General features: G+C 46.2%; 1 protein-coding gene across 6 annotated transcripts in view; it reads right to left on the reverse strand.

The window, feature by feature from the left end:
* Positions 1-7,773: 7,773 nt before the first annotated feature.
* GRHL1 (grainyhead like transcription factor 1) overlaps positions 7,774-12,596 on the reverse strand; it is an 85,600-nt gene continuing 80,777 nt past the window's right edge. For all 6 annotated transcript variants that reach the window (XM_045009831.1, XM_045009832.1, XM_045009830.1 and 3 more), the window contains one exon: positions 7,774-10,081. In XM_045009831.1, coding sequence (XP_044865766.1) covers positions 9,967-10,081 — 115 coding nt within the window. In that variant the 3' untranslated portion in view covers positions 7,774-9,966. The remainder of the gene's footprint in view (positions 10,082-12,596) is intronic.

Here is a 12,596-nt window from a genome sequence, read left to right on the forward strand (position 1 = left end):
CTTGAGCTAGTGCTTGGGAAGCCGTGTTGGGAAGCACCCCCCCACCTGCAGCAGAGACACCCTGGGAGAGAGTGTTTAAGGAGAGGGGGAGTCTAAATGGTCCAGCTACGCAGCTGGATAGTGGGCTCAAGTGCTCAAGGTGGGGTGCGCAAGGTGTCTGCCCCCCAGGAGTGTGCCTAGGAACCCCCAAGACTGGGGCAGTGGCTGGCTGCTGTTCAGACTCTGACGACTTACAGCATCCAAGGCTTGGGTCCCCCTCACAGCAGCCTGCAGGAGACACCCAACCACATCGCCAACATGGGTCAGTGGAAGATCCTGGCTCACAGATGAACACAGGGTCACAATAAGGTACCGGCTGCTCTGTAACTCCCATGAGGCACTGCAGCCATTCGGGTGAATGCAGATGAGTGTCAAACTGAGCCAAAATAAAGCTCCCACCGGTTCAGCAATGTCTCCACTCGGAACAGCACAAAACATTCACTGCTTGAAGTTTTTGCCCTGATTCAGGATGAAAACAAATGTTGAAATTCCAGTTTTCAACCCCCTCTTGTAATAAACAATTGCATCTGGCTTTGGTACATTGCCCTATCATATTTGTATTTCAATAGTGCCAAGATTTCACCAGGCCCAGAATACCCTTTGTGGCATGCACCCTACACCTTTCATACATGTAATTAAACTGGTTCTCATTTGGTGCCCTCTCTGCCTGGTTCTCATTAGGTTTTTTATACGGGATACTAATGCTGCATTGTACCGATCACGTCACTGTCATCCACTGATATGAGCAGTACGCCTGCCAGGTTTGGGGCTCAAGATCAAAAGTCCATGAGAACAGGCCCAAACTTCTGCTTTTGGAAGCTGTTCCACCTACTCCCTGCTGCAGCCTCATGTACCATGCCCCGCTGAACTTGCTCTCCCCTGACCCATCCCCTCACCATTAGGCCTCTATCTTCCTTCCTCTGGGTCTTCTTGGGAACTAGCTCCTGCAATGTCTCCCCTCCCCTATCCTCCCCTCACACCAGGGAGCAGAGACCCTTGCAAGGGTTTCTGGGATTCATTGTGCAGAAGGCAGCAGCAGAGGCTGAAGAAGGGGAATGGCACAGCTCACTCGTGGGGCCAGGTGCTTGTGGGACTCTGCCAGCTCCCTCCCTCCACCACCACCAAGTCTCCTTAGGGAAGGAGAAGCCTTACCTGGCAACCCCAAGAAGATGGCTGTGGGGGAATTGGCCAATGAAAAGCCTAGGACTAATGAAAGACAGATCTTAATGCATACTCTGAAGAGATTTAGGGCCAGGTGAGTGGTGGGGCCAGACCATTATTTGTATTGCAGGACTATGCTGGGCCTGAAGTACCAGGTCCATTAGCTCTTCACAGTCTCTGTGCCAGTCTCTGAAACACTTGCTCCTGCCTGTTCTGAAAAACTTTATCTATGCAGCCAGTTCTCCAGGCACCAGCATCTCTTCCATCCGTCATCCCCCTCCTCCTCCTCATTTGCATTTGTAAATATAGGTTGCACATTTCTCCTAACAACCTGAATAAATATAGCGTGCATGGGCTGGGCTTAGCACAACTAGACACGTACGTCGAAGTCAGGGACTCCCTAAAGGCTCACTGCTCTGCAGATAAGACTTTGCCTGCTTGACCCCCTCTCTGGCATGCCCATGGATTAGCATGCGTGTGCAAGAGACACCCTCTCGGCCAACACTGGGGATGGAATCAGAGATCTCTACAGCTAAAGACACAACTTGCTTGAGGTTAAGCTAAAGAGCCGGGCTCTGCAGCTCGGAGCTGTAACTGACTCATCTCCTCTGTGCATCAGGCACAGTGGGTCACACATGGACATAAGCATGATCCAGTCTGCCCTTTGGAACATGGCATCTATATAGACTCATAGAAGATTTGAGTTGGAAGAGACCTCAGGAGGTCATCTAGTCCAACCCCCGGCCCAAAGGAGGACCAACCAACCCCAACTAAATCATCCCATACAGCTCATCTGTGCCTTCCCTTGCATGAACGCTCCCATATCTTCTGAGAGTGCCTAGGGCCAGCCTTTGAAAAGGCTGGCCAGAACTGAGTGACATTGCAAGAGAGGGGTGAGGCTAAACAACCCTTCATCTCAGAAAGGAGCTGAGAGAAAAAAAACCCAGCAACACAGAGACCATTATTGTGTCTTATTTATCCACCGCTGGGCGCTCTGCAGTGCCGAAGAGACGCATTCCCTGCCCTGAAGAGTTTGGAGTCTGGGTTTAGACATAACCTTGTAAGTGGCAACTGATGAAGGGAGAGCAAGGGCTGCAGTTAAGATCATGGGACTGCTTGTTTACCTATGTGTCTCTTGCTGGCAAAGGCAGGCTTGAGGGAGTGGCCCTTGCAGTGAGCACTGGAGTCGATCCAGGGCAGGAGAATGGGTAGGTTTGTGAGAGAAAGCAAGAGGCAAGTGCGCTCATCAGCACACAGGTCAAAGTCCCCAAGCATGAGGGGGGCGGGGAGGAGAGCCAGCAGTGAAGGAGGGGGGGGCAAGGAGGAGCTGGGTAGTGGCAGACAACAGCAATGCTAGGAGACAGGAGCGGTGACAGCAGGTAGCTCCAAGGAGGTAATTAAATACACACAAGAGACTCTTCATAACTGGTTATTAGATCACTCGAGTTTTTCCTTTCACCAGATCTAAGAGTCTGATCTCTGCAGTCAAAGCAGCAGAATGAATAAGGGGAACAAAGAGCCTGCATGAGAAGAGGGTGACTGGGGACAAAGAAAGGGAAGAAAACCACACTGCAGCTATGTCACAGCCTCTCACCCCAACTTGTGGCCAAACAACACTGAATCATCAGCTTTCAACCCTAACAATGGGCAACCAGCCAGTCCATTCATGCCATCCCTACCACCCCCAGGAGAACACGCGCCTTCTGCATGATCAGGCAGGGTGGCAGCCAACAGCTAACTGGGCCACCTGACCCTCCCCACAAAGCACAACAGGTACAGCCTAATGCCGGGAAAGCAGAAACAGCTCAAGCCAAGAGCCAGCTCTGAATCTGCACAGAGCTCAGAAGCGTTTGGCTGAAACCACAATACATGAAACACATTCGGCTCTTTAAATCACGCCGAACAAGGAGCCATGCGAGAGGGTGTTTCAGCCCTTGGAGCTCCCCTAGGAGAAAGCGTGTTGACTCAGGCTGTTTGCACATCGCCTCTAAGCAGCTGGCTGTTGCCAAAGCTGAACTGCAGGAACACAGATGGAGATGTCCCACAGGGGGGAAATGAACCAAGCACCTGATAAATCTGGTGATACGAGGGCTAAGGTAAAAGGCAAGAGCTTTTCAGCATTTGTTCTCATGGCTGTTTTAATGATTTACTTTTGGTCTTGGGGCACTGACCTTACCTTGGTCATGGCAGGGGCTTTGGGAACAGCATGTTTAAATCAGTCCTCCTTCCCTGTGGCTGATATGTACATTTCTTGGGACTGGTATGGCATGTGAACAACAGGGGAAGTGGGGTCAAATGGTGTGAGCAGGGGGCTGGGAATCAGGACACCTGGGTTCTACGCCCAGCTCTGTCAGTTGCTCGCTGTCACGTCTAGCCAATGATCCAGTCCTTGTAAAGAGCTTTGAGACAGTGGTGTAGCTAGGAGCGGAAGGGCAATGACAGACTCTGCTAGCTCAGATACTCCCTCCCCCCCCCCAACACCCTCTGCCTAGCCCTGGTGCCCCCAGATACAGGGCTTCACCTGCCAAGCTGGGCGCACACATAGGGCAGTGCAGAAAATAGCAAGGCAGAGCTGCTGGAGCGCAGCTTTCTGAAGAGAAGGTGCATAGCTCCCTCCTGGATTTCAGCTGCACCCCTGCTCACATTTGGGTAGGCCTGGATGCTAAGCTGCAGTCCACCCAGGCCCACCCGTGGCTACGCCCGTTTGAGAACTTTGGAGTTAAGACATCACCAAGCCTGTTAGCACAAAGAATTATTACAGCGTCTTTCAAGGAAAGTTAAGTCATGGAGAGCCTAGAGACCCACCTGGCCCCAGTAGTGATCTACTGGACTTTATTATTGTTTGCAAGGTCCACGTAATTCTTTTTTTAAATAAAGAGTAAAATTAAAGGTGGCATAGTGCTGGGAGAATCCCAACAATATCCTTGTCTGTAGCCGGCCTTTCGAGCCAGAGCCCAAGGTAGTACTCCTAGCTCCGTGGTGACAGACAGGTGAGCCACCGCATTCTTGGGCACAAACTCTCCCCCATCTCCTCCCTCCCCCCACCCCAAGAGGTGACCACAATCCAAGGGCTCAAGTAACTCTCCTGGGTAGCTGTGGCTGGAGATATGTATGGGCTTCATCAGTCTCTCTTCTGAACACTCCGTGTCTCCATCCATTCCAGACCTGCACCTTCTTTCCCACCACCCTACCTACTTGGAACAACCTCCCAGGGAATGTACATGCAGTCCCACTACTCTCCTCACTCAGATGCCCGAACACCTACCTTTTCCATGGAGCTGTCGAGCTGGAGGGACTGGGAACACCCTGCACTTCCTAGTGTAGCACTTGGTTTGCATGGAGTTCTCTTGCCTTTATACATTTGGGGCTAGAATTACTACTGGCACAAGTGGATGCAACTCTGTTGAAATGACTTTAATCAGATCCCACAGCCAACCTGGCTCATTGTGCCAGACTGGTAGCTCCCGGGGCAGCTAACTGTTGGGCACACGGTTTTGCACTCCCCCCCCCCACCCGTGCTGACAGGGCTAGAGTTAGTCATAGACGATGCATTACACCTGCTATTCAAAGCCAGCACTAGCTTCCAGGTGCAAATCAAGATGCATAAGCCCCAGGTGATTTGGGTCCTGGATTCCTTTCAGATTGCGTCCCCCTTCTGTAACATCATGGCAGTTGAGATCAGCTAGCCGTGAAATCCAATTAGGGTGACCAGATGTTCCAATTTTATAGGGACAGTCCTGATTTTTGGGTCTTTTTCTAATATAGGTTCCTATTAACACCCCCCTACACACACACACACACACAGTCCCGATTTTTCACAGTTGCTGTCTGGTCACCCTAACTCCCATTCAATCTCAGTGCAGGACCCTCTACTCTATAGTTTTTTTCCTTCTTCAACACGTTGGTCAAACAGAAGGCTAAGTTCATTGACCTACAGGGCAGAGCACAGCTCATCTGTTGATTCAGGCGACTGCCCAAAAAGATTGATAGAGAAGGAGTATTGGAGTTCAGTGGACATTGGGCACCGGATTGTTTTCTTTGGTATATTTGTACACGCACCCACAGACTGCGATGGGCATATTTTATATATTGCAAAACAAATTGCCTCTCCCTTCTGTAACATCATGGCAGTTGAGATCAGCTTAATCTACTGAGCATGCCATCAATTCACAAACTGTGTGCACAGGCAAAGAAATCAATTGGACAATAGAAATATAGCCCTGTACAAACAAAAAACACTGAAGGCAAATATTTAAATTACCTAAAATAAAATTTAAAAGACCTGAAATACCCTTCACTGCACCATAAGTGATGCATCTAAATGACCAGGCCAGGGAAAGAGCTGTCACTGTGACCTTTCTGCCAAGAGCCTGACAGCCTCTAGGGGAGATTTAGAATTCAGATTTGACATTTAAAAAATATAAAATAGATTGAAGTCAAAGCAGCAGCCAACCCTCTGTTATAAAGCTCAGGGTCACCTCTCCGAGAGGTAACTCAGATCCTGCTGTAGACTGACTGGTTTAAAAATACACGTTCTGAAACTCTAGGAGTTGATTTACCTCCATCAGGCCTCTCCTTTGCAGGTAAGAGGATTAGCCCCACTTTTTTTTTCCCCATTAGAGAGAGAGTGAACAAACTGCCAGACTGACATCTTTGGAGAATGAAATGACACACAAAAAGAGCACAGGCAACAGCAGTGTCAGCTTTTCCATAACACTCTCACAAGAGTTGGTTTGTTAACAGTTCCAACTGTGGTTGTTTGGTTTGGTTTTTCTTAAATGGGTCCCGAGATCAAACCTATTTCATGAAGGCCAAAGCCATTACGTGGTAAGTTTTGGACACCACCACCATAGGCTGAATTTGATCTAGTCACCTTAGATGAAAGGCTCTGCTTCCACTATCAATCCACTGAACTGCTCAGTTCCCCCACCCAGAGCAGTTGCAGTCTTCACAAACTGGGCATATCACTGCAGGCAAGCCCATCCCTCTGCCACTGAGGGCTGGTTTGCAATGGAACCAATGCAAATTGGCTCAACCCTGGTGCATGCAGAGTTTCATGACTCTGCATCCCCCCAACATGCTTGTGTGTGTGTATATATATATATATTTGTGTGTGTGTGGGGGGGGGGGTGTCTTACTATGCCCCAGAATGCAGCAGGTCAGGGCCAGGGATGCTGATGCACTGGCCCTTAAGCAGGGCCGGCTCAGGCTTTTTTGCTGCCCCAAGCAGTGAAGGAAGGGGAAAAAAAACCAAAACTGTGCCGCTTCATTCCTCGGCAGCGGGTCCTTCGGTCCGAGAGCGACTGAGGGACCTGCCCCCGAAGACCCGGACATGCCGCCCCTTCCCATTTGCCGCCCCAAGCACCTGCTTTGTTCGCTGATGCCTGGAGGTGGCCCTGCCCTTAAGGGGGCAGGGATACAAGTGGTCCTGACACTGCTGTACTGGAGACATTCTGCCAGCTATGCTGCTCCTCCCCAATGAGAGCCTCTTTTCCACTAGGAGAAAGTGCTGAGTTCCAATTCTGCTACAGATGTGCTTAACCTAGTAGCCATGGGGAAGAGGGACCCTGGCTGTAAAGAAGTAAAATATCTTCCAAACAAGTAAACAGGTTACCAGAGAAGTCAGCTGCCTCCCAAGAGCGACTGAAGCACCAGCAGCATTCCAGCTTCTCTCAAAGCTGCTGTTTATATATTTAAAAAAATAGTAATTTTAAGTGAGTTTAATTCCCCCCTGGACAAGATAAGGAAGGATCCACTCATTCAGCTACTTAACTGGAACTCTACCCAGGCTCCTGTCAGCTCCCCTAGGAAAGCCCTTGGGACCTAGTTCCAGCTAAAAGTAGGGAGAGGCTGATCCCTTGAGAACTGGCAGGACTGGTAATGCCCAGTGTTCCATTCAGGGCTACTGGGCTGTAAAGGCTCCAGCTGGACAGAATTACATTTGCAGAGGTACCAAACTGTAAACTATGAGCCAACTGTGTTTACCAAAGTGCAATCAGGCTATGCAAATTGGTGCTTATGATGCAGCAGCTCTTCCCGTTTGTTTTTTTAAAGTACATAACGCCGTCGGGGACAGACAGAGAGTTTAGAAAATGCTTCCTATATGACAAGAAGGCGATACTGAAAGAAACATCTTCTGAACTTTTTTTAAACCTCTCAGTTCAATGAAAGAACTAGAATACTAGTGACAGCAGAACTCTACAGTCATTAGAAGAATAACGGGTGAAATCCTGACTCTGTTGAAACAAATGGGAGTTTTGCCATTAATTTCAGTGGAGCCGCCCAATGATCCCTTACCTTAATAACTGTCAAAATATGCATGCGTACGCGCACACATGCACACACACACACACACACACACACTCTCTCAAGTGATCTATTTGGCTTGAAACCAATTAATATTAACACAGTTTTGGGGTTTGCTATGAGGAGATAAAAAACAAAGCAAAGGGCGCCTCTGTTGGTTGGTATCTGTAAGAGAAATGAGGAGGCAAGGTTGGGTTTTTTTGGTTGGTTTTGTTTTAAAATTGCAGAAGGGAGGCTAAAGTTTGTTAATTACATGAGAGAGTCAGAATTAGAAATGGACATATAAAATTTAATAGCTTTGGTTTAAAATACCTCTTCAATTATACAATTAAAAAAACAGTAGGCAAGACCAAAAACTCCACTTTGATAAAACATACAACGTTGCTATTATTACAAGACCCGTTTCCCAGAGTATTTTATAGTGGAAAACACTCCCTAATTTAAGTCACATACTTCATTAAGATAACAGTGATAAGAAATAACATTCATATCAAGTCTACGTCTATAAATGATCTAAATCTACTTCCCTAGCCCTAGACTGATTCTGTAATAAAACTTCCACTTCTACGTGAGTGTATAAGAATTCCCTCGCCACAGTAACATTTCCCCCCTGAATTCATAAATGGAAGCCCAAATTGTAGTAAATTCAGAGAAACTTGGAGTATAGCAGACTTCTGTTTTTCCCTTAAAACCAGGATGTGCTTAGGAGCGATTACATGTTGGGTTCAGTCTCATCAATATGCCCACGGCATTATACGGCATGTTTCTTTTCCAGGGTTCAGTCCTACAGGCTGACTGCAGTCTGCAAAAGCACTGAGCACTCACTGTTTGCTGAACACCTGTACAGAAAGATTTTCACACAGCATGGAATATGGAGTGCTCAGTAGCTCAGCAGATCTCTGTCCCTGCACCAAATTGATCACTGAGGAGTAATGGAGGGGAAACAGGCCTGGTGCTGGAAGACAGGGGAATAGTCAGAGTAAAGGCTATGATACAATGCATAGCAGCAATTTTAAATATTTTTTAATATTAAATATTTTAATATTTAACAGTGTTTCGGTCACAGGCAGCCACTGCTCAGTTTCTCTTCTCGCAGATACAGGCTTGATGCTTCATGATGAACACTGAGCATGGGCTGCTTGCCAGCCTGGAGGACCCACTCCCCCTACACCTTCTTGGATTGCGAGCATTGTGCTACATGGCCCTACTGGTGGTTTGGGCCTTAATCTCTCAATCCTTATCTATTCACCGGCAGGATCAAGTTCTCAGGATCATAGGGACTGCCAGACCAGATCAGCGTAGTGGTCCATCTAGTTCAATATCTTGTCTCTGACAGTAGCCAGCACCAGATTCAGAAGGTGGTGTGGGAAATCCTGGAGCAGGCAGTTACAGAATAGCTGGCCGTAGGGAAAACTTCTTCATAAACCCAAGAAGTTGGCTTATCCCCTGGAAGCACAAGCCCACAGCTCCTCTCAGGTTCAAGACTGAGAATACACAATCTCACTACAGGCACAGAATATGAGTATCAGCCATTGTAGAACTTAAGCTTGTGTTGTACACTGCCAAATAAACCCACCACACCTCACTGTACAGAGGGCTCTGCTGTATAGTAGGCATCATTCCTTCTGTTTAGGAAAATCCTCTTTAAACAAGTCATCTCTGTGCATGCTATACAATGTGCGCTCAGGTTTGGCACATACTAGGTTTTTAAATAACTGTTTTCTTGTATATAGTATCCTTTTAGGGAGGCTTCATTGCATATATTCACTGTATATACACATGAACACCATATTTTTATATATATATATTATATATGATTCATATGTACACATTTACAAACCTTCAAAAATATATTGCACTTATATACAATACAGCTTCATGTCAAATGAGTTCACACAGTAACTTAGGTAAGTTCTTCATGAGCAAGGCAGTTTTACATTCCCCCCAAAATTATACAAGTGATTTCAGCAACATGCCCTGTTCAGCAGTAAACATTATTGAGTCTAGTCTCCCATATCCACCTGCAGCTCCCATTAGCATGAATGGGAGTTGTGCAGCTGCATCTAGCAGAGAGCAGTCCAATAAGACACCATTAGCTGATAGGCTCATATGAATATTTAATAGATAAATAGAAGTTAGAATATCACCACTATTTCAAGGCTTCTCTCCCCATCCCCATTTGCTAATGTTTTTGTACATAAATATTATTTAATTCCTGATATCTTTGTTCACTCATTTCAAGTGCACTGAGTTAATGAGCATTGTTTTGTCCTTATGGAAGAACAGAAACGTGACTGTAGCAACTTTGCTAAACAAAGACTGCTCCGATCCCTGGAAGAACTCACCCACTGGGTTTCTTCTAGAGAAAGTGATTAGTGTTTTACCCGGCAGACTAAATTACAGAAAAATGTTCATCTGAGACCTTCATTTAAAATCCACAGAGGTTTGATGGCTTTCGTTTTAGATCTCAGTGAGAGTGAGCTTATAAGATCCTCCAGCCTCTTCAATCTGTAGCTGGAAGGTGTCTTCATTCGAATAGTGCTTCACAATATTGTCGTCCATGTTGATCAGGATTCTAGGAAGTAAGGCTGGTAAGTATTACCGTTTAAAGTGCAGAAGTTACCAGAAATGCATTAAGTGTTGCTAATTTAAAGCTAAGAGAACACCTCTGGACTGCCCAGAAATAACTTGGGATCTCTGCTACCCCTCTTTGACAATTCACCTCCTATCATGATTTAACTCAGTGGTTCTCAATCAGGGGTACGTGTACCCCTGGGGGTACTCAGACGTCTTCCAGGGGCTACATCAACTCATCTAGATATTTTCCTAGTTTTACAACAGGCTACAGAAAAAGCACTGGCGAAGTTGGTACAAACTAAAATTTCATACAGACAATGACTTGTTTATACTGCTCTATATATTATACACTGAAATGTAAGTACAATATTTATAGTCCTATTCATTTATTTTATAATTATATGGTAAAAATGAGAATCTAACCAATTTTAAGTAATAGTGTGGCTGTGACACGATTGTATTTTTATGTCTGATTTTGTAAGCAAATAGTTTTTAAGTGAGGTGAAACTTGGGGTATGGAAGACAAATCAGACTCCTGAAAGGGGTACAGTGGTCTGGAAAGGTTGAGAACCACTGGTTTAACTGATCTAATCTGCTTCAAAAGTTGCTGCTGTGGCTTCAAGCCACACTTACAAACCATTGTCCACAATTTGAAAGAGCTGCAAGGGAGGGAGAATGGGAAAGGGAAGGAGAATGATCTAAAAAATGACAAAAACAGAGTTGGGAGAGAGTCTCTCTCTCTCACACACACCTGGTTGTGACACTCACCTGAACGCAAGACACAGACAGAGCATGGTCTTGGACCTGGGTCTCCCGATTCCACTTTGTATAAATAAATATTCACTGGTGCAGGGACTTGGACCGGGGTCTCACATCCCAGGTGAATGCCCTAAGTACTGGGCCAGAGAGTCAGTCTCTTGCTTTCTGTCCCAATGAATGTTTATTTATTTATACAAAAAGTGGAACAACTCCAACAGGAGAGAGAGAGACAGACCCCATCCCGGAATAGCCTGGGGGACAGGGCACTCACCTGGGATGCAGTAGACCCAGGTACAAGTCCCTGCTCTGAATCAGGATGCCAGAGGCATCCCAGGCAAGTCCCATAACCAGTGGGCTTTAGTTATTCTGGGGTGCAGCCTCTATATTTTTTGCAGAAAATATCAAAAGGTTTGAGGTTTGTCCCACAGCAGAACAGGAAATTTTTTGAAATCTTGAAGGTTTTCATGGGATGGGAAAAACCTTTTCCAACACAGCACTCCTGACCCACAATCTTTGTGAAGCTAAATCAGTTTCAAGACACATGAACAGTTCACAAAGCTCTGAACTGGTTCAGCTGGACACCTAACAAATATAGAGACAAGGTGGGTGAGGCAGTATCTTTTATTGGAGCAACTTCTGTTTGTTTAGCTCAAAAGCTTGTCTGCCTCACCGAGATCCTCCTCATGTCTGGGAAAGGTACTCAGAGGGTATGTGTCTACACAGCAACTAGACACCATGTCAGCTGACTTGGGCTTGTGAGGCTCTTTCACTGCTATGTAGACATCTGGGTTTGGGCTGGAGCACAGACTCTAGGACCCTGTGGGCCCAGGCCTGAGCCCAGAAGTCTATATAGCAGTGAAACAGCCCCAAAGCCTGAGCCCATGAGCCCCCCATGTCAGCTGGCACAAGCCAGCCGTGGGTTTTTCTTTGCTGTGTAGACATACCCAGAGTGTCACAGCTAAATACAAGGAGGAACAGGCTGTTTAGCATAAGTAGTGAACAAACATTTCAAGGGACCATTCAAGCTACAACACTGCACACAACCTAACAATTACAGATGTGACAAAACAAAACACAACAGGGATGGCAGTTCAATTGCTGCAATCTGGACACATCAGATCACTTCCTCTTTTCCTGAAATGGTCTTTATGGATACAGATGCCTGTCTAAATTGACCTGCCTTTGGCTAGCAAAGCACACTTTCAATTCACAGCTTTCCTAGGCAGTCCTGCTGTAGTCCTTTGACTCATACGAGGACAGCTCTTTACAGCACATTCCAAAGGCATGCAAACTTTAAGGACTGAATACGGTGTCTAGTTCTGGTGTCCACAATTTAAAAAAAGGGGATAAATAATTGGAGAGGGTTCAGAGAAGAGCCATGCGAATGATTAAAGGGGTGGAAAACATGCCTTAACCTTACAGTGAAAGACTCAAGGAGCTCAGTATATTTACCTTAACAAAGAGAAAGATAAGGAGAGAGTTGATTACAGTCTGTAAATACCTACACAGGGAACAGAATTTTGATAACAGAGGGCTCTTCAATCTAGCAGACAGAGGTATAAACAAGATCCAATGGCTGGAAGCTGAAACTAGACAAATTCAGACTAGAAATAAAGTGCAGGGATTTTTTGTTTTTGTTTTGTTTTAAACAAACAAAGTGAGGGAATTAAAGGCAGTGGTGGATTCTCCATCAGTAGCAATTTTTAAATCAACACTGGTATTTTCCTAAAAAAAGGATCTGCTCTAGTTCAAAC

The sequence above is a fragment of the Mauremys mutica genome, chromosome 3, assembly GCF_020497125.1.
Source record: "Mauremys mutica isolate MM-2020 ecotype Southern chromosome 3, ASM2049712v1, whole genome shotgun sequence".
NCBI lineage: Eukaryota > Metazoa > Chordata > Testudines > Geoemydidae > Mauremys > Mauremys mutica.